This window comes from Cladophialophora carrionii (assembly GCF_000365165.1).
Source record: "Cladophialophora carrionii CBS 160.54 unplaced genomic scaffold supercont1.1, whole genome shotgun sequence".
Taxonomy (NCBI): domain Eukaryota; kingdom Fungi; phylum Ascomycota; class Eurotiomycetes; order Chaetothyriales; family Herpotrichiellaceae; genus Cladophialophora; species Cladophialophora carrionii.
The window spans coordinates 5,012,825-5,032,738 of record NW_008481816.1 but is presented as its reverse complement, the minus strand read 5'-3'; the positions used below and the strand labels follow the sequence as shown (position 1 = coordinate 5,032,738).

The following is a 19,914-nucleotide window of genomic DNA, read 5'->3' as shown; positions in this document are numbered from 1 at the left end:
GAGCCATGAGACAAAGATACGAAAGCCCGGTCCCTGGTGGACCGGAATCAGAAGACAGCCAGCTATGAAATCTTTGGCACACGTGGACCACCATTGATGCTCCGCCATTCCCTTTTGCCCAGCCGGGAACTTCACGTAATGAGCAGCGCTGAACCTGCCTGTTACTCATCCAAATGATTAACTATACTCGTAGAATCCTCTTCCACTCTTCTTTCCCAGCCACCCAGCGTCCACATACTGCCGTAACAGCACGCTCGGTCGGTATTTGCTGTCGCCCAGCCCAGCATGTAACGTCTCCATGATAGCCAAACAAGTGTCCAGGCCAATAAAATCGGCCAACGTGAGCGGGCCCATGGGCACGTTCGTGCCGTTCTTCATGATGTTATCGATATCTTCCTTTGTCCCCACGCCCGTTTCCAGGCAGATAATTGCCTCGTTGATATATGGCATCAGGATCCTATTTGCCAGAAATCCCGGGCTGTCGGCAGAAACAGAAGCGACCTTGCCCATCTTCTCACAAAATGCAATTGCGGCTGCCACGGTTTCTGGAGAGGTCTGCAAGCCGGCGATGATCTCAACACCCTTCTGCACGGGGACGGGGTTCATGAAATGGGTAGAGACCACCCGGGAGGACGCCTGCGTGTCTGTGGGATCTTTCGTCGTAGCCCTCGCGATCCGTGTGATGCTGATGCTCGACGTGTTTGTTGCCAGAATGGCGTGCTTGGGACATATCTGGGCCAAATCTGCGAATATCTTTTCCTTGAGGGAAGGGATCTCGGGGACGGCCTCGATGACCATGTCCACGTCCGAGAGATCGGAAATGTTTGTTGTAGATTTTAACCTTTCCCTAGTGGCTTTTGCAACATCTTCGCTGATCCTTTGTTTCTGGACATCCTTTGCTAGCAATTTGTCGGCGAAAGCAAGGCCCTTTTCGAGGGATTGTTGCGAGTTGTCGACGAGGGTTACCGGAACTTGGGCCTTTTGAGCGGCGACAAGCGCGATTCCTAGACCCTACGGCTGGTCAGCTTCGCAAAAAACCATTGCATCTGGCGGGCATACCATCTGGCCAGCGCCAATAACGCCGAGCTTCTTCACTTCGAATGCTTTCGAGGGCGAGGAGCTGAACTGGCGGTTGAGAGAAGCAAGCCTCTGAGAGGCGACCTGCGACTTTGACGAAGCCATCAGTCTCGACGGCAACCTCGACAGCGCAGCCATAGGAAATGAGTCGTGAACAGCAAAACCCTTGGTTGTTAGAACTGCAGCACGAGAAAGCAGTCTTTTAATTGAAAGCTGCAGCAACGCCGAGATTCCTCCTTCAAGACTGCGCCGTCCCTCGCCGTCATATCTCGGTGACTCGAAGCTTCAGCCGGGAATAACCGCGCCGAGGTCCAAGTACTTAGTAAGTGGCACGCGGTGCACGTGCAATTCTGACTCGTACGCGTCTCGACGCGTTCGCGGGTCACGGCAACATTGTCGTGTCGCATCAAGACCAGCTACTGTGCACTCATACATCCTCGACAACCATGCACGACTGAATAGCCTGGGCTCGATGGAGGAGGATAACCCTTTCACCAAGGCTCAGACTGTTGATCCTGAAGTCCGGGCCTATGTCTACAGCCTGGTCAACGCCGTAGGTTCCTCACTCTATTGAGACTCGGACGTATCTAACACCAACTAGCTCGGTGGGAGCAGCACCGACGACGACGGCCGCTATGTCCTAGGCGATGATGCTCTTGCAGTGCTACGAGACCTTAAGCGATGGCTGAAACTATACGACGAGAAAAACAACCGGCTGGATGTTGCAAGATGTTTGGCCGAAGCGAAGTTGGTCGGAGGGGACCTCATTCCCATCCTCGCATCATGGCCAGAAGACGGCAAGGAGAACAGACTGAAAGCCAGGGTCGCGCTCGCGTGCTTAGAAGTCCTCGTTCCACTGACATGGCCGTTGGAGACTGGGGGAGAAATGACTGCCAACCACCACCGACATACACCCTACATTCAGCAAGCCCAGGTCATCTACAAAGCCGCCATCTTGGGTTGCGACACTAGTAATATCCTACGACAGGTGGTACGGGTCGGACTGCCCTCGATCGCTGTTGCAAGAGACGAGAGGACCAGTCGAGACGAAGGCATCCTCAAGCTTATGTTGTACTTTTTCCGAAACGTCGCCGTCATCCAGCAGCTCCCGAATCTCCCAAGCCAAGGACTGGACACGGAAGTCTCAAGATCAGCCACTATCGAGGCATTCAGGGATCAAGATGTGTTTGCTGTTCTCCTGACTATCTGTTCCAACATGGGAGACGACTTCAACCTACAGGATGTCATTGTGTTGGATATCATCTTCAATCTGATCAAGGGTGTTAATCCCAAGAGACTGTGGATGACCCAACAGGAACGGAAGACTCGTGGGGTGACAGACCTTGGCGCTGTTCTGGCCGTAGAACAGAGCAAGGACAGAGACGCAAAGAAGCACCAATGGAGCAGGCATGGCCGATTTGGAACCATGGTGTGGGTAAAGCGAGAAGGAGAAAAGATGTCAGCTGTCTCCGGGCAAGACAATTTAAAGGACGACCAACAAGCCCTCTTCAATATGGACAAGACGAAAAAGTGGAACAAGCCGCAACAGAGACGCAAAGACCTCGACCACACCATTCACGACTTTGACCGTACTACACACCTTACCGACTCAGCTGCCGAGAAGCTCCGTAACTTTGTGGAAGAGTTCCTTGATTCTGGCTTTAACCCTTTCTTCACGCATCTCCGCAAAGCCATTGAGCGTGAAGCAGAACGCTTGACCGATGTCAACTATCGCCAATTCTTCTATGCTGTGGCATGGTTTCTCGAAGCCGAACGAGTACGCCGGGAAACACGGAAGAAAGAGGTCAAACCCGACAACGTCCGAGCAGAATTGAACGATGAAAGCTTCTCCCTCGTTGCAGCTGTCCTCAACCAAGAAACATTCATTATGCTCAACCGATTCATGCAGATCTCATTCGACAACAAAGAATGGCAGGATTTGAATGCGAGCATGCGCTGCTTCACCCAGATTCTCCTTACCGTGCAAGAGATGGCCCAAAGTCCTCTGGAAGAAGACCAAGAGATCGCAGACAATATTCAGAACAGAATATTCTACGAGGAGACGACGCATGAGCGAATAGTCTCGATACTCAGAGAATACAAAGACCAAGGATTTGGCTACCTCGACGCCTCGACGGAGCTCTCGCACGTCTTCTTGCGCATGTTGGAACGATACTCGAAGGAGAATGTCGACATGCAGATACGGTCACGGCGAAGAGCCAGGAAGAAGCGGAAGGAAGAGAGGAAGCAAGCTACAGAAGGCGATGATCCTGCCGCGGAAGACGAGGAGTCTGAAAACGAGGACATCGCAGATGTGGTGCAAGTGTCTAAAGAACGGAAATTCGACTTCAACCGCTTCGCCACAAGGTTCTCTACTCAGAATTCAGTCAACACATTTGTGTCGCTGCTAACCTTCTACCGTGAACTCAGCACGGAGCAGCTAAAGAGAGCGCACCGCTTCTTCTATCGAGTAGCATTCAAGCAGGATCTGGCGGTGTTACTGTACCGCGTTGACATCATTGCCCTCTTCTACAAGATCATCAACGGCCCAGACGCCCTGGAGAAGAACCACGCGATGTACATGGACTGGTCAGAATTCTCAAGACAGCTCTTCAAGAAAATGTTCAAGAAGCTGGATCAGAGGCCCGAACTATTTGTGGAGATGCTGTTCAGTAAGATTCATGCTACCCTATACTACCTCGAGTTTGGGCAGGAGAAACAGACTGTTTCAGCCACCCGTGCTCCTGCCGACCTAGAAGTCAGACCTGCACCAGGGCGAGACATCACGGAACAAATTGGGATTGTCGTGACAGTGCTTATAAAGGATGGCAAGGCTCAGCTCGTCCAGTGGATCAAGAAGATGCTAGGAAAGGCGTTCGATGAGCGACATGCCTGGGAGGCCGAGGCCGAGGCACGGAAAGCGGCCATGGCTGAGACTGCAGAAAAGGACGCCGCCACTCTGCCTGACGATGTTGATTTTGGCAGGCCCTCGTCCATGACGGTTCACCCTACCTCGGAGGACATCAAGACCGCAATGTTCAGAGACGGACGGCTGAAACTGTTGATGCGATTGGTTGGCTTCGAGATGCTTGGAGACGACGTGCTGGGCGCCAGCTGGATTGTGCCTGGAAGCGTGACGGCCGCTCAGCTTTCCGTCCACAAAGCAACTGTGGAGCAGTACGAGCAGACACCGTGGCAATCCAATGACGAAAGTGAAAGCGCCGAAGACATGCTTCGCCGTGCAAATCACAAGAACAAGGAAAGCTTCGACGACGGCGAAGATGCGCCCAGGGATGGGTTCGTTGACGACTCTGAAGGCGAAGAGGACTTCCTATTCCCTGATAATCCCCGGCCGAAGAAATCAAAGAACATCATCGCAGAGCTCAAGGCCAGACGCAAGAGGAAGCGAGGCGAGGTTGATGATGATGACGACGACAGCGCTGACGAGGTCGACGAGGAAGCTGCAGCTCGAAGGAGAGCCAAACGTGCTGCTGCTGAACTGGAGAGACGCCGCAAGATCAAGAGTGAAGCCTACATCAGGGACAGCGAGGACGAGTCGGATGAGGAGAAAGATCGCTTGTTTTTCGAGAACGAAGAGAAACTGCGACAGAGGTTTCAGGCCGACGTCGAGGCCAAGCTTCGCCAGCAGGCAGAGCAGGCCACGAAGCCTGCAGGCAAAGGCAAGAAGACGAAAGCAGCGCTGCAAGTCGGAGGGGACCAGGAAAGCGATGATGATCTGCTGATGGCTGATGTCGACGACCAGCCTGAGACAGCGTCATCACAGCCACGGAGTGCCGGAAGACCATCAGATACGGAGGAGGCAGGGGAGGATGACACGCCCATGTCGTCTCGAAGTACAACACCACACATCGATATAGCTGGGCAATCGAAGCCCGGAATGGAGTATAATCGAGCGCACCTGGGTGTCAAGGCCACCGAAGCGGACACGAGTGCGCTGAGCAGTGACGACGATGAAGATGTGGTTCCTCCAGCGAACCCGCGTCAGAGAATCAGGGCTGGTTTCATTATTGATAGTGACGATGACGAGTGAGTCATGAATAACCATGCAGCACAGGATATTCCTGTCAGAAAGTCAAACTGTTCCACCGACATGCTACTGCTACTAAACTCTCGAGGTGGTCTTGCATGGTATTGCGGTCGACTTGATGAAGCTTTCATCGTCGTAGTCGTCGGAATCCGCCGAAATGTCCAGCCACAGCGCCGATTGGCTGGTGTGCGTCGCCCATTGAAGCCTCTTTCTTTTGCTTTGCTTCTGCTTATTCCTTCGCCTTTCTGATAAGCACTACAAACACTTCAATAGACCTGATAGATTTCGTTCCTTGCCTTTGTTGCTCTTCTCTCGTTCATACGCTGCTCTTCCTCCACTTTCAGTCCCTCTTGGCGCTGCTGGAGACTTGTAACGGCAGAAACCGAAATGACGCAGAAACGAATTTACTTTGGACGGTTTATATCCACCCCGAAGCCTGACGAGCTTCTGATCAGGACGGGCGCGGTGCTTGTTGATAGGAGGGACGGTCACGGTGTTATTGAGAAGGTGAATTGGAGTGTCAATGGTCCCAACGATGCGGTTAGCAAGCTTGGTGTTGAGGCGCCGGTGATTACGACCAAGGAGACCGGGTTCTTCTTCCCTGGTTTCATAGGTGAGTCTCAAGTGCTGGACTTGCGCCTGGCCACGACAGCACTATCTGCGATGTCGGTGCTCCTTGGACGGCTGATTGGGAGCTAGCAAGGGTGGTTGAACCACGACGTTGACCTCTACTGCAGATACACACATCCACGCACCACAATACCCTAACGCTGGCATATTCGGCAAGTCGACGCTCCTGGACTGGCTCACGACATATACCTTCCCATTGGAATCATCGCTAGGCACCCCACAGTCGCCTATGTACCGCGACTCAAGCTCACCACCAGACCCCCTGGCACGGGCCAAGGCGGTCTACAATCGAGTCATCTCAAAGACGCTCTCCCACGGCACCACAACCGCATCATACTACGCGACCATCCACGTCGAGGCGACTAATCTCCTTGCCGAGATCGCGTTCAAGAAGGGCCAGCGAGCATATATCGGACGGGTATGCATGGACCGTCCCGAGACTTGCCCCGATTACTATCGAGACGAAAGCACCGAGCAGACGATTGTAAACACGAAAGCGAGCATTGAATTCTGCAAGGAACTTGATCCCACCGGCGAGAGATTGGCGCATATCATCACGCCGAGGTTCGCGCCCAGTTGCTTAGCGGAGACATTATCGCAACTTGGCGCATTAGCCAAGGAAGAGGATCTCCGGATCCAGACACACATATCGGAGAATTTGAACGAAGTCAGATTGGTCAAGGAGATGTATCCGGCGCACGAGAGTTATGCCGGTGTCTACGATCACCATGGCTTGTTAACCTCACGGACGATATTGGCCCATGCGGTTCACTTGAGTAAAGAAGAGATGGCGCTGGTCAAGGCGAGGAACGCGAAGATTAGTCATTGTCCGGCGAGCAATAGTGCGTTGGGTAGTGGACTTTGTCCTGTGAGGGAAATGCTGGACGCGGGCATTGATATTGGTTTGGGCACGGACGTGAGCGGCGGCTACAGTGCTAGTATTCTTGATGCGGTGCGGAACGCGTGTATTGTCAGTCGACACGTAGGGTTTCTCGCGGGAGGGAATAGTCGATTCAACTTGAGTGTTGCGGACGGACTGTGGCTTGCTACAATGGGAGGTGCAAAGGTGGTGGGTATGGAAGGTCGCTTAGGCGGGTTTGAGGAGGGCATGCTTTGGGACGTGCAAGAGATTGTCCTCGGGGATGTTGACGTGTCTGGCGACGCGGGTGAGACTGGAGTTGATATATTCGGCTGGGAGATTTGGGAGAATCGAGTTGCGAAATGGGTATGGAATGGCGACGACAGGAATGTGAGGCGGGTGTGGGTGGGAGGGAAGCTGGTGCATGAGCGGAAGTAACAGTGGTAGTACTGGGTCACGTGGAGATCCCGGCGGAAAATATCTCCCGCACGTGATCTGACTTACATAAGCAGATGGACGTGTTTCTCCATTGCTCCGCCGTCGTCATTCTTGGTGATCGCAGCTTCTGGAGACCGCGAAGAAGTTTCCACGTGCGTCTTCATTCAATCAACAATGGTTGCTCATTCCTCATTCTTACCACCCTTTTCGCCGTCTCATGCTTCACTAACCCCAGCCGGCGACGAAATAGCACTCCTGCCATTCGTTCGCCAAGTAAGCGCAGAAGCAATGTGTGGTCCTCGTGACGGCCGATTGCTTCCTCCTCACTCTTGAACTCCTCCACCGTGTGTCTCCAAGCGCCCCACGAGCCTCAGTTCGGTCGCTATGATGAACTCTTCCACCGCGGCCTCGAACGTTCCCGTGGGACAGCCAGTGCACTCGCCTGGAGGGGGCTTTCTCTATGCCTTGACGTCGCTTGTAACGTTCCTTCCACATGCTCTGCTATGGATCATAGCATTCTGCACAATCACGCTGCCGACATGGTTGTTCACTCTTTTCTCCTTGAGCTTGACTTTCACCATGAACTTCAGCACCCTGTAAGGCCCGCCGCCCTCGTCACTCATGCGACGCCGCTGACATGTGCAGTCTCTTGATCCTTGTGGTAATAGGCTCGACCATCAGCTGGTTCGTCCGCTATCGTTTCCTAAACAACTACGCACGCCTGGCTCAAGAGCCCCAGAGGAAAGAGCCGCAGATTGACCTGTTCCCCGATACCCAAGATGGAGACACGAAGCCGGGGCTGGCCAACTACCTCGACGAATTCCTCAGCGCGATCAAGGTGTTCGGATATTTGGAAAGGCCCGTTTTCCATGAGTTGACGCGGACGATGCAGACTAGGAAACTCATCGCCGGGGAGACGTTGCTACTCGAAGAAGAGAAGGGCTTCTGCATGGTCGTGGACGGCTTGGTCCAGATATTTGTTAAGTCCCTGCGCGACAGCACGGAGGGCAGCAGCGCCGGTCAAATTGATCTGTTTGATGAAGAAGAAGGATATCGAGAGGGCAACCAAGGATACCAATTACTGACCGAGGTCAAGAATGGAGCGTCCATGTCCTCTCTTTTCTCGATCTTGTCTCTCTTCACTGAAGACGTCAAGCTACGCCACGACGTTCAAGGACCCAGTGGCACACCGTTTACCAATGGCATCCATCGCACGCCCGATTCCGTCGTTGCCAGTCCCATGCAAGAGCCATCTACCCCGAGCATGACCGTCGCCGGTCTACAAGAAGATGGTGAGAAGCGCAAATTGCCTAGCGTCCCACCTCTGATCCTGGGATCTGCCTTTGACGACACGCAGTTCACCAAGAAGCACCAACCGAAAACCCGTCCTTCCGTTTCAGCTCATCCTGACATCGTGGCAAGGGCTGTTGTAGACACCACCATAGCCATCATTCCTGCGAGTGCATTTCGACGTCTGACAAGAGTGTATCCGAAAGCCACTGCCCACATTGTACAGGTCATCTTGACGAGACTACACCGGGTGACCTTGTCAACCGCACACCAGTATCTGGGACTCACGTCGGAAGTCCTGCAGATTGAAAAATTGATGAACAAATACACGAGCTATGACCTCCCAAACCACTTGCGTGGACAAGCCCTCGACCGGCTAAGGGATAAGTTCACCAAAGAACGTGAAAGAATCGGACCCGAGGAGGGTACAAAAGGGATTGCTCTGCATAATCCGACTGCGGGTCGGCGGAGGTCATCCAGTGGGTTGCGCAGAGATGCGGCCACGACGGCAAGGCTGAATGCCGCGCGAGGAACGCTGACGACTACAGCAGCTGATGCGAGACGACCAGGAATAGGCGACAGAAACGTCAGTTCCGGAGATCTGCATGGTGCTTCGAGACCGAGCCAGAGACCGACAAGCTTCCATCTTCGATCCACTTCGAATTGGACCAGTATGGGAGCACCTGACGGCCGCAACCTGGACCTCAGCCCGATGACAACCCGTGAACAAAATCCGTTTCGACCTTCTCTGTTTGGCACAGACGCACCACACAGGCAGGAGTCGGTCAATGAAGATGCTTTGTTCCGTGAATCGGTGTTGGAGTGCATGGCCAAGGCGCTTGGTCTGAGCGAGTCGATAAATCAGCCGCTGAGGGCAGGCCCGGCCTCAGTCGAGCAATCTCCAAGGCTGGTTTCTTACGATGCGAAGCGACAAACGGCGATTTTCAACAATGCCTTTGGCTTCATAGATCCCTACGAAGGCTCGGTCGACGGGGATACCGAATCCATGAGCACTTCGATGGCCAGTGCTACCGGGACGATGCACGGACGCACTCTGAATGAAGAGCTAATGGACGATGTGGAAATCGTGTTCTTTCCGAAAGGCTCCGTGTTGGTGGAGCAGGGCGAACGCAATCCAGGCCTCTACTACGTTATAGACGGGTTTCTCGACGTCAGCATCCCGGTAGAAGAGAAAGAAGAAAGACATCACGCGCAGCATGCTGAACAGCAGAGAAGAGGCTCACGAGACGAGCCACTCCCGCGGCTCCGCAGGAGCAAGACTTCGACGTCTCGAAACCAGTCTTCTGCCCGCCTGCCCGGTCAACCGACAGAGAATAAAAGGTTTGTGCAGAAGACGTTGTTTCTCGTCAAACCGGGCGGCATTGCGGGCTATGTTGGCACGTTGTCCTCATACAGATCGTTCACGGACGTTACCGCAAAGACCGATGTTTACGTGGGCTTCCTCCCTCGATCGGCGCTGGAACGAGTGGCAGAAAAGTACCCCATCATTCTTTTGACAATGGCAAAACGCCTCACGAGTCTCTTGCCGAGGTTGATTTTGCATATAGATTTTGCATTGGAGTGGGTTCAAGTCAATGCGGGTCAAGTGATCCACCATCAGGGAGACGACAGCGATGCCATATACATCGTCCTCAACGGCCGACTGAGAGCAGTACGCGAGCTCGATGGCGGGACCATGCGGGTTACGGGCGAGTACGGTCAGGGTGAAAGCATTGGTGAGCTTGAAGTCATGACAGATGGAACGAGACCTGCAACACTGCATGCCATACGAGACACTGAACTGGCGAAATTTCCGAGAAGCCTGTTTAACAGTCTGGCTCAGGAGCACCCCAACATCACCATCCAGATCTCGAAATTGATAGCGCAGCGGATGCGCGCGCTTGTTGAGGCTCCACTGGAAGAAAAGGGCAGGAAGAAAGCTGCCTTGAGCGATTCAAGTACGTCCAGCCTGAACCTGCGGACGGTGGCAGTGTTACCGGTAACCGCCGGGGTGCCTGTTGTTGAATTTGGCAATCGTCTTCTCGCAGCGCTGAGCCAGATTGGCGTACCGAGCGGCGTCACGCTGTTGAACCAGGCGATCATCCTGAGTCATCTTGGGCGCCATGCCTTCAATCGCTTGGGCCGGCTCAAGCTGTCACAGTACCTTGCTGATCTGGAAGAGAAATACGGAATGGTGCTATACATTGCCGATACGAGCGTCAACGCGCCGTGGACCCAGACGTGCATCTCCCAAGCCGACTGCATCTTACTTGTCGGCCTCGCGGAATCCTCGCCCAACATCGGCGAGTACGAACGCTTCCTGCTGGGCATGAAAACAACGGCTCGAAAAGATCTGGTCCTCTTACACGTGGATCGCTACTCCCAGCCAGGGCTCACGAGGAAATGGCTTCGCAACAGAATGTGGATTAACGGTGGTCACCACCACATTCAAATGGCTTTCCGAGTCAGCCCCGAAGCCACGCCTCACGCCCGACCCAGAAAATTCGGCGCGGCCATCAAACAAAGCGTCCAAGTCATTCAAGCAGAGATCCAGAAATACACCTCGCGCAGAGTTCGCCAAGCCCCATTGTATTCAACGGACACGCCGTTCAAGGGCGACCTCCACCGCCTGGCCAGACGACTGTGCGGCAAATCGGTCGGCCTGGTTCTCGGTGGTGGAGGAGCGCGTGGCCTCGCCCACATCGGCATCATCCGCGCGCTTGAAGAAGCCGGCATTCCCATTGACATTGTGGGCGGGACATCGATCGGCGCCTTCTTGGGAGCGTTGTACGCCCGCGACGCCGATGTGGTGCCCATGTATGGCCGGGCCAAGAAATTTGCAGGCCGGATGGGCAGTATGTGGCGCTTTGCACTCGACCTGACATACCCTTCGGCGTCGTACACGACTGGGCACGAATTTAATCGTGGCATCTTCAAGACTTTCGGCGATTCCCAGATCGAGGATTTCTGGTTGCCCTTCTATTGTAATACGACGAACATTTCCAAGTCCCGTGCAGAGATCCACACCTCGGGCTACGCGTGGCGATATGTGAGGGCGTCCATGTCCCTGGCCGGTTTGATTCCGCCCATCTGCGACGAGGGATCCATGCTGCTTGACGGCGGGTACATCGACAACCTGACCGTTGCGCACATGAAGTCCCTCGGCACGGATCTGATCTTTGCAGTGGATGTTGGCGCCCTGGATGACGACACACCCCAACAATACGGCGATACGTTATCCGGATTCTGGAGCCTGTTGAACCGCTGGAATCCATTCAGCAGTATCCCGAACCCACCTACGCTCAGCGACATTCAAGCCCGTCTCGCGTACGTGAGCTCGGTGGACGCTCTTGAGAGGGCCAAAGCCACGCCAGGGTGCGTGTATATGCGTCCGCCGATCGAAGCGTACGGGACGTTGGAGTTTGGCAAGTTCGAGGAGATTTACGAGGTCGGGTACGCTTACGCGAGGGAGTTCTTGACGAGATTACGGAATGAGGGATCTCTTACCGGCGTGATTGACGCGTGGGTCGGAGGCGATGTCGAGGGCGAGGAGGGCAAGAAGCTGTTGAGGGGTTTGGCGCCGAGGAGGGCTAGTATATAGAGAGTATACAGTAGATTAGAATCAAACCAGATGCGAAGATGTAGGGGATGTTGGTGCTACCTATAGTGACTTGGTGAGCTGAGTTGGATGAGTTGGCTGAGTTGGCTTGATCTTGTAACGCACCGCGAGCCCCTTCGCGATCGTAACAAGCATAAAAGCTAAGAGGGTCCAAAACCCAGCATACAGTAAAGTGTTCGAATTCTCAGTCTTTTTGGGGTGATCCGTAGAGGAGAGGCTGTGGATGTGGAACTTCCTCTCCTTGACAGATCCTAAAGCCGAGGCAATGTCTACTACGAACCGAAAGATGACATCGAAGTCGAACTCGAAGTCGAAGCTGGCAGCGTTGACTCCTCGCGACAGAGTCACTACGCTACAACTACGCTACGAGTAAGTATATGATTACTACAGTACAGTGTGCCCTTGAATTTCTCCTAATGAAACCTAGAGCGCTAAAGTAACGCCAGGCAGGTATAAGCAGCGACGTTTCTCTTTGAAGCATTGGAAAGGGTTGCAAAACCTGTTTACGAGTACGCCATCATGTTCCAGGCGATCGAGAGTTTCTCTCTGGGCACTGACACTGACTGTTGTATTGGCTGCATAGAGGGGGCGGGGGGGACCACAGAGCGTCTCACAGGTAACTCAACGGTATGAAGATGCTGATTAATCTAAGTGGGAACGACGTGAGCGTGAACATGGACAAGAAGCACTCAGCTAGGTCTCTCCCCTCTACAGGCCTCCCTCCCACCCACCGTTAGGAAGTCCTACTCACGCGTCTTGCCGTCATGGCCAGCTGGCTGGCAGGCTCTTGGATGGGAAGTGCATTTGTGAATCCTACGAAGCCTTCTATATGTATGTATATTCCTGTGTGTGTGTGTGTGTGTGTGTGTGTGTGTGTGTGTGTGTGTGTGTCCAATCATGAACCTCACAGGGCCCTTCGTGTCTATAGAACACACGTCCAGCATTGTAGAGGTCCCGGCGAACATGCAATTTTTTTTTTGGTATACAACAAGCCGCATCGTGACCCTTACATTCCGTGACACGGCATGACTGTTGTGGATGACTTGCTGGTGTAGAGCGGCTACTATCGTCCGCTCTTTGCCAACTTGGCTCCGGCCAGTGTCGTCCACTCTTTGCCCGGTATGGGAAGTCAACTCGGCGACGGCCAGAGAGATGAGCCAGGAGATTCCGCTGATAATTACGATATCCGTTCGACCTTTTCGTAAACAATTCTACACCATGCTCCACTGATATCACAGACGGAGAAAGCAACTGCGTTATCGGTTGCACCGTGCGCGGCGCTGGCGGTGAGTGCCTCGTGCATCTGTCAGAGGATGTTGTTGAGTACATCCAGTAGCAGCACCGGCGTTCTCCTGCAAAGTACTCTGTACTGACTAGTGTATCATGAGGAAGATATACTGTGGAGCTCAAAGATGACACGACGCGGGCGATGACACAAAAACAACTATAACCATTTGTAGGCAACGTAACGAGAGACAGCCAGCAGTTCAGTGCCAGGCGTATTGTATTCTTGTGATGATCCTCTGGTCAATTAGCTACGCTGCGGCTGGCAGGCTGGATTAGAGCTGTGTGATGCTGGGATGCCGAGATCGTTAACCGTGTATATCGCTACCACTTCAGTGGTCTTAAATCAAACTCCCGCCAAACCTGCTGCGCGTGTTGTTGCAATATAGACGAGACTAAGGATCAGAAATGTGTTCCGACGGTTTAGGATCAACTCCCGTCTTGGACGTAGATTTGGATGCTGCTGGACGGTAAACATGGATATCATGCATGGGCTCTGGATCATTCCAAGACGCCAAAATGTGGGAAACGAGGAGGAAACAGACTCGTGGCAGTACCCGTACCAAGTACCAGTATCAGTAGCATGCACGATAGTGGTCGCCACGAGGTAAGCAGCCCTCATCCTGCAGGATGAAGACGTGAGATCCAACGCGTTCATACATACGTACTAGTAGTCAGCAAGTAGGTGGAAATTAGCTGTGTCTTGGGCTCGCCTCAACTCGCAGGTCTATCCCGCTTGCAGCTCCTGGAGGATGGTATTGATTGTCTCCTTGCTGGACACGTCCACGGAGTAGAGGGCGAGAGCAACAGTCGAGAATGGTAGTCGTAGTCGTAGCCGTAGCCGTAGCCGTAGCCGTGATGGTTCTGCAGTAGCCGGCCGATTTGAATCGAGTCGGACGCAACGACTTGCCCTCGACGTCGTGTCCCGGACGTGTTGAGCTGATGAATTCCGAGTCGAACAGCGCTGAGTAGCTACATACCTGTACATTGCCACGATTGCCCTGCCGACTCCTCATTTCTTGGAGAAAACCATCGCGACTTGCCGTGCCGATCATCCGCAGGAATCGTACTTCTGTAGGTGTAAAGACGCGCCACGGCCTATAGGATGAAAACCCTCGAACAGCCGGTCGAACTCCGTCGGACTTAGTAATCCATCTGGCGCCATCCAGGGATGAATGACACCATGGATGCAAGGAATTGTATATAACAGATGGTGATAAGGCAATTAACAGAAGAGTCGGACGGAGAGCGCTGGTTCGGCAAACACTTACACCCCGGCGCACGCACACGCACACAACATTGGACGCGCCCGCCATGGGCTATAAAGAGAAACTCGAGGGTCAGAAGATCATCGTCGTGGCAGGGAGTACAGGGTAAGTCCAAAATCCCCAGCACCACTAGCAGCCCTTCCCTCTCCCCGGGTTCGCCCGTACTCACCCCGACTGTCTCTAGAATCGGCTATGGTGCGGCCGCGGCGCTCCTCGACGTAGGCGCCAAAGTCACCATCATCTCGTCGAACCAGGAAAAGCTCGACGCCGCGCTCAAGCAATTGAGCTCGAACTCCCCGGACGTCAAGGGCGTGGTCAGCGATGTCCGAGACGAGGCAGCTTACACCAAGACGCTTCAGTCGCTGGCACCGGTCGACCACGTCGTGTTCTCGGCGGTGGACAACATCATCCGAGGCAAGTTGGAGGATCAGAGTCTCGATGACGCGAAGCACTTGTTCGGTGTCAAGTTCTGGGGCGCCGTCACCACAGGTAAAGGTACAGACACACTTGCAGAGAAAAGGCCCGTGTTACAGTCATCCCGTTGCAAAGAAAGCCACGTGTTATAGTCTGCGCTCACCGACGCGAAACAGTCCTCATGAAATACGACATCGTGCGCCAGGGAGGCTCCCTGACCTTGACGTCGGGCACCGCCGGGATAAAACCCGGCAAGAATGCAGCGATCGGAGGTGCCCTCAATGGAGGGGTGCTCTCTCTGACGAGAGGGCTGGCGGCAGACCTGTCGGAGAAGAAGATCCGCGTGAACACGGTGGTGCCGGGTCTGGTCAAGACGCCTCTGTGGGACAAGCAAGGCAAGACGCCAGAGGAGCAGGTCGAGATTTTCAACGCGGCCAGCCAGAAGCTCCCCGTCGGCTTTGTCGCTGGGCCTGAACATATCGCTGAGGCGTATCTGTATGCGATTCGCGCCGACTACACCACTGGGAAGTTGATTGAGATTGGTGAGTCTGATGTGTTGGGGCTCGGGTATTCGCGCTGACGTTCTTCAGATGGAGGTGTCCTTTTATGAATCGGCTAGCATTGGCTCGCATGCGAGATGTCAGTCACAAATATCGTGAACGCTTCAAAGAGCTGTTGATTGGGCTGATTTGTGTCATCACTTTCGTAGACTGTCTGTTCCTTGATGCCGATTCGCTTCTCCGCCTGCTTCCAAGCTTTCCCGCCTGTAGGCATGCTTGCTCTCTGGGGCCATGCGTCCATGGTTCGAGTGATGAAGAGCGACCGACCGCGTATGGCGTACCTGGGTCATGTGGAATCCCGAAGTGGGGGCAATTGGACCTTCGAGGCGAAACAGCGGGTAGCATTGGAAGATGAGAATGAACCGCAACGGCCAAGGAAGACACTGAGGCTAGCGATTTAGATCTTTGCGCCGCCGAGAACGGCCCTAGCTAGCTCTTTACAGGTGTCTACTTGACCTTCGGAGAGATAAGGATCTTGATCTGATCGTCTTTGTTGGTGATCAATTCCTCAAACCCTTTAGACTGGGTATCTTCAAGTGATATTCGACTGGTCACCATTCGCTCATATCCTTTGAACGCACCTGGATGCGATTAGCAGTCGAAAATACCGGTGGGACAGCATCGGACTCACCCTTGCTCATCAACTCCATGACCTCCTTGAAATCCTCTTCATTATAGCAGCAGGAACTCCTGATGTTGATCTCCTTGAAGAAGAAGATCAGGAACTGAATCTGGATCTGCAACACAGTGTCAGTATGAGGGTAGCCGCGTCCTCCAAGTACCAGACTCACCGGCTTTTCCCAGACAGCGACATTGACAAAGGTGCCCGAGTGTTTGAGGGCATCGAACCCGGCTTCCAGTCCAGGTTGCACACCAGCACAATCAAACACGACATCCACACCTTTGCCACCAGTCAGCTCTCGACAAACGTCCCCAACCTTTTCCGAGCGTGGATCGATGACCCTGTCGACGACATCTTTGTTCTGCTCCTTTCGTTTCGCGGTCGGCTCGCTCAAGAAGATCCTGCCCACTTCGTGCGCCCGGAGGATCGAAATCAGAGCACTGCCCACGGGTCCTCCACCCAGGATCAACACGTCCAGGCCTTTCAAGTTGACGCCCGCGACCTTGGCGGCATGGTGACACACCACCAGGGGTTCGATTACCGCAGCATACTCCAGGCTGACCGTGTCTGGCAGGGGCAGACAATGAGCCTCCTCGACTGCAACAAACTCGGACAGTCCGCCCCCAAGCTTGTTGCTGCCTCCTAGAAAGGCAAGCTTCTGGCACATTTGGTCGTTTCCAGAAGTGCAACAGAGACACTGTCGGCATATACAGTGCGGGTCGACCATGACAGCCTGGCCGACCTTCAATTTCGACCCCTCGGGGACGGATTTGAGACGACCGCAGAATTCATGCCCTAAAGTGATTGGTTTCGGGTCCCCAGTCTTCGGGTCGACCGTCGGCATCAAGATCGGTCCTGTGATAGACCAGTGACTGTCAGTGGATGCTCTCATTGACATGATGGGCAGGTTTAGAAAGAATACGTACCCGCGGCGTACTCGTGCAAATCACTGCCACATATGCCGCACCATTCTACTTCGACGACACATTCGCCCGGCCCCGCTTCAGGAAGAGGCACATCCTCGACGCGAATGTCTCTGTTGCCGTAGAATCGTGCCGCTCTCATGGTCGTCATTTTGAGGCTCGTATAACGCAAGCTTGGGGAGTAAAGCACGGTCGTGTCACAGTGTACGAGTATCTCTCCGTCCTTCGAGATCAAGATCGGTACAGAGGACTGAATCTGGGACCTCGGACTGCTGGCATGGCAGCCAACAACTGCATATGGAGAACCTGGCTGCGCGAGATCTGCCGTCTCCAACCTCGGACAAATGTCTCCGGCATTGTACTGGAACGTGGGGAAGGGACGGGTCCAGGCCAGTGGGCAGCATGAGCGGGATAACCCACTACCCGCATCAGATACTGTGGCATGGATATGAGTGTGTAAGAGGTGCGTAAGAGGTGTAAAACGTACTCCGTACAGTCAGACTGAGTTGAGTAATGGGCAGGGCGGGTCGCAGTTGCCGTGGCCCAACAATACCTCAGACGGGGGCAAGTGGCGGGAAGACCTCTCACGTGATAGCGTGTTGTATTCTCATCACATGACACGCTCCTTCACGTGTTCAATGCGCGCCTACATACTGTAACTACAGCCAGTTCTTGGATGCAGAGTGCCTGAGATCGGGTCGACCGCTGCAATCACACTGCATGGCTACGCAGACAGAGACACTGGTGAACGGCTGCAAATTGAAGTGCGCAGTGGCAAAAGCATTCAATAGGCCAAACATTGAAGTGGGATACTGCATCTCCAAGACAGTAAACTATGTAGATGCAAAATTGTATGCACCATGAAACCACGGGATTTCAATATATGAACATGTCAGTGTGTATCGTCGTGGCGCCTGACATCACAACCCCTCGTCCTCTCCGTAGAAGCTCCAGTATGCAATAGGGGAATATCAATACAAAAATTGTGGAAACGGCCAGACACCTCTCAACGCTACAACATGACGGTCGGCCTTTCTCGTGCATATCGCGGCAGGGGCGCCTTGATACTGCTGTCGACCAAACAGCGCAAACCAATCATGGAATCCATTATAACAGGCCGACAATACCAGCCGCGACAACCGCAGCCATCAAACCCTGGCTGAGGACAACAGGTCGCGCGTCGTTAGAAGCAGATGCCGATTCTATATCACCCGAGGAGCCTCCGGTGGATGTATCGTTATCGTCGTTGCCCGAGTCGTCGTCCGAGGAGTCGTCCAAGAACTCTGCACCTCCGTTGCCTGTGCATATTTCACCGATTGGGCAGCACCCATAGACACCATTGTCTCCCTCCTGGCACACGGACTTGGACGTTTGGCATCCTCCCTCCAGATCAGGGCAGCAAGTGTAAGTGCCAGGTATGCAGAATGCGCCGCACACTTTGTCGCCTGTTTCGCAAGCGGTCGCGTTTCCAGTCGCACGGGTGAGGAGTTTGTGCTCAGTCCAGGCAGAGGCCAGGAGTGGCAAGGCGGCAAAGAGGACGAAGGAGCGCATTGTGAAGTGGTTCGAAGTGGTGGATATACTTGGTTCGTGCGTTGAATTGAGGGTGATGCTTCTCAAGAGAGCGAAACTGTATTTTTGTCTTCTGTAGCTGGCGACCGCGAAAGCGAACTGAAGGTAAAGAGAGAACGCGCACGTAATAATTGCAGGTGGCTTGCACAAGAAGGATAATAATAATGAGGGGCTTTAGAGTATCAACGATTCCAACGTTGACAAGAGAAGGGCTGGGGCATCGAGAAGCAGAAGCAGACGTCCACGTAGGCCTGGGGAGAGTGATAAGTACGTGGATTGGAGGGCCAGACGCAGCGTCGCAGTCTGGGCTGGTACATCGGCTGGCGACCGAGGGCAGGGGATCTACCTTTGCAGCCCACTTGGTTCCTGCGAGAAACCAAAGGATGAACGCCGCGGCCTCAACGGGACTGGTCAGTCTGACTAGCCATTGCTGGGGTGATCTTGAGCTGGCGGATAGACAGGTCAAGGCATGTGTAAAATTGCGCCCACGAGACACCGGTCACAACTTCTTGTCTGCAAAACTAGGTTTTGCAGGGAGGGCTGTCGGGAGGCTGGGCTGGACCAATAGGCAGCGTCAAATAGACTCTTGTGTGACCGGATGGAGGCCAGGGAGGCAGGACACGAGCATGACCGACTCAAGGCCGCGGGCAGGCTGAAGCTTGGAAGGGAAAGCTCTTGGAGGACAAAAAGTCGAACAAGACTCGTGGGCGCAGAAGCGAAACACGACCAAGCCAATTTCCAGGGGAGAGGCGCCAGTGGGAGGAGAGGAAGAGAGAGAGGATGTTTGAGAAGGAACGACCAGCAACGAAACAAGAAGCGGCGGGTTGCTTGGCGTGCGACCGCCCGTCGTTCGGGAGATTTGGCCAAGCGAGGGAAAAGGGGTCTGGGAGACGCTGGGAACCTGCAGCCACATGCACCGATCAGCCTCATAATTAAAACTCAGAATCCTCTTGGTGTTGCCAAGATCTGCCACACCACCCTTCCAGTATTGGGCACACCAAGAGAAGTCCAGCCAACTGACGGAGTAGAACCATGTTGCCGGTGAACCTATTTTACACAGCCATTATTACCGAAACAGGCCCAACAAACTAATAAGCCTAATTAAACCGCTCTCCAAGCTTACCATCACCAAATCAGTAACACACTAATAGAAGACCCCAACCGCTATGCAAACTGCTGCCGCACGAACACACCACAACACACTCAATCTTCCCCAGGTAAGACTTTCTGTTTGCTGTCAATTACCACTCCCGTACCCACTGTCAGCAGCGTCGTCGAGCGCCTGGTTCACCAAGGCATCCGCCTCCTTGTTC

General features: G+C 53.9%; 7 protein-coding genes across 7 annotated transcripts; 4 read left to right on the top strand and 3 right to left on the bottom strand.

The window, feature by feature from the left end:
* Positions 1 to 177: 177 nt before the first annotated feature.
* G647_01805 (uncharacterized protein) lies at positions 178 to 1,215 on the bottom strand (the record flags this gene model as incomplete). Its single annotated transcript, XM_008725204.1, has 2 exons — positions 178 to 1,011; positions 1,060 to 1,215. The coding sequence occupies 2 exons, from the start codon at positions 1,213 to 1,215 to the stop codon at positions 178 to 180; spliced, it is 990 nt and encodes a 329-aa protein (XP_008723426.1).
* A 334-nt stretch (positions 1,216 to 1,549) lies between these two features.
* G647_01804 (uncharacterized protein) lies at positions 1,550 to 5,128 on the top strand (the record flags this gene model as incomplete). The annotated part of the gene is made up of 2 exons (XM_008725203.1): positions 1,550 to 1,630; positions 1,679 to 5,128. 2 exons carry the CDS (start codon positions 1,550 to 1,552, stop codon positions 5,126 to 5,128), a joined length of 3,531 nt encoding a protein of 1,176 aa, XP_008723425.1.
* Positions 5,129 to 5,984: 856 nt separating this feature from the next.
* On the top strand, positions 5,985 to 7,052 carry G647_01803 (guanine deaminase; the record flags this gene model as incomplete). Its single annotated transcript, XM_008725202.1, has 1 exon — positions 5,985 to 7,052. One exon carries the CDS (start codon positions 5,985 to 5,987, stop codon positions 7,050 to 7,052), a length of 1,068 nt encoding a protein of 355 aa, XP_008723424.1.
* Positions 7,053 to 7,631: 579 nt separating this feature from the next.
* On the top strand, positions 7,632 to 11,943 carry G647_01802 (lysophospholipase nte1; the record flags this gene model as incomplete). The annotated part of the gene is made up of 2 exons (XM_008725201.1): positions 7,632 to 7,648; positions 7,698 to 11,943. 2 exons carry the CDS (start codon positions 7,632 to 7,634, stop codon positions 11,941 to 11,943), a joined length of 4,263 nt encoding a protein of 1,420 aa, XP_008723423.1.
* A 2,616-nt stretch (positions 11,944 to 14,559) lies between these two features.
* On the top strand, positions 14,560 to 15,537 carry G647_01801 (uncharacterized protein; the record flags this gene model as incomplete). Its single annotated transcript, XM_008725200.1, has 4 exons — positions 14,560 to 14,618; positions 14,698 to 15,002; positions 15,104 to 15,469; positions 15,518 to 15,537. The coding sequence occupies 4 exons, from the start codon at positions 14,560 to 14,562 to the stop codon at positions 15,535 to 15,537; spliced, it is 750 nt and encodes a 249-aa protein (XP_008723422.1).
* A 397-nt stretch (positions 15,538 to 15,934) lies between these two features.
* On the bottom strand, positions 15,935 to 17,183 carry G647_01800 (chlorophyll synthesis pathway protein BchC; the record flags this gene model as incomplete). Its single annotated transcript, XM_008725199.1, has 4 exons — positions 15,935 to 16,068; positions 16,119 to 16,218; positions 16,270 to 16,964; positions 17,036 to 17,183. 4 exons carry the CDS (start codon positions 17,181 to 17,183, stop codon positions 15,935 to 15,937), a joined length of 1,077 nt encoding a protein of 358 aa, XP_008723421.1.
* Positions 17,184 to 18,139: 956 nt separating this feature from the next.
* Positions 18,140 to 18,583, bottom strand: G647_01799 (uncharacterized protein; the record flags this gene model as incomplete). The annotated part of the gene is made up of 1 exon (XM_008725198.1): positions 18,140 to 18,583. One exon carries the CDS (start codon positions 18,581 to 18,583, stop codon positions 18,140 to 18,142), a length of 444 nt encoding a protein of 147 aa, XP_008723420.1.
* Between the last annotated feature and the right edge of the window lie 1,331 nt (positions 18,584 to 19,914).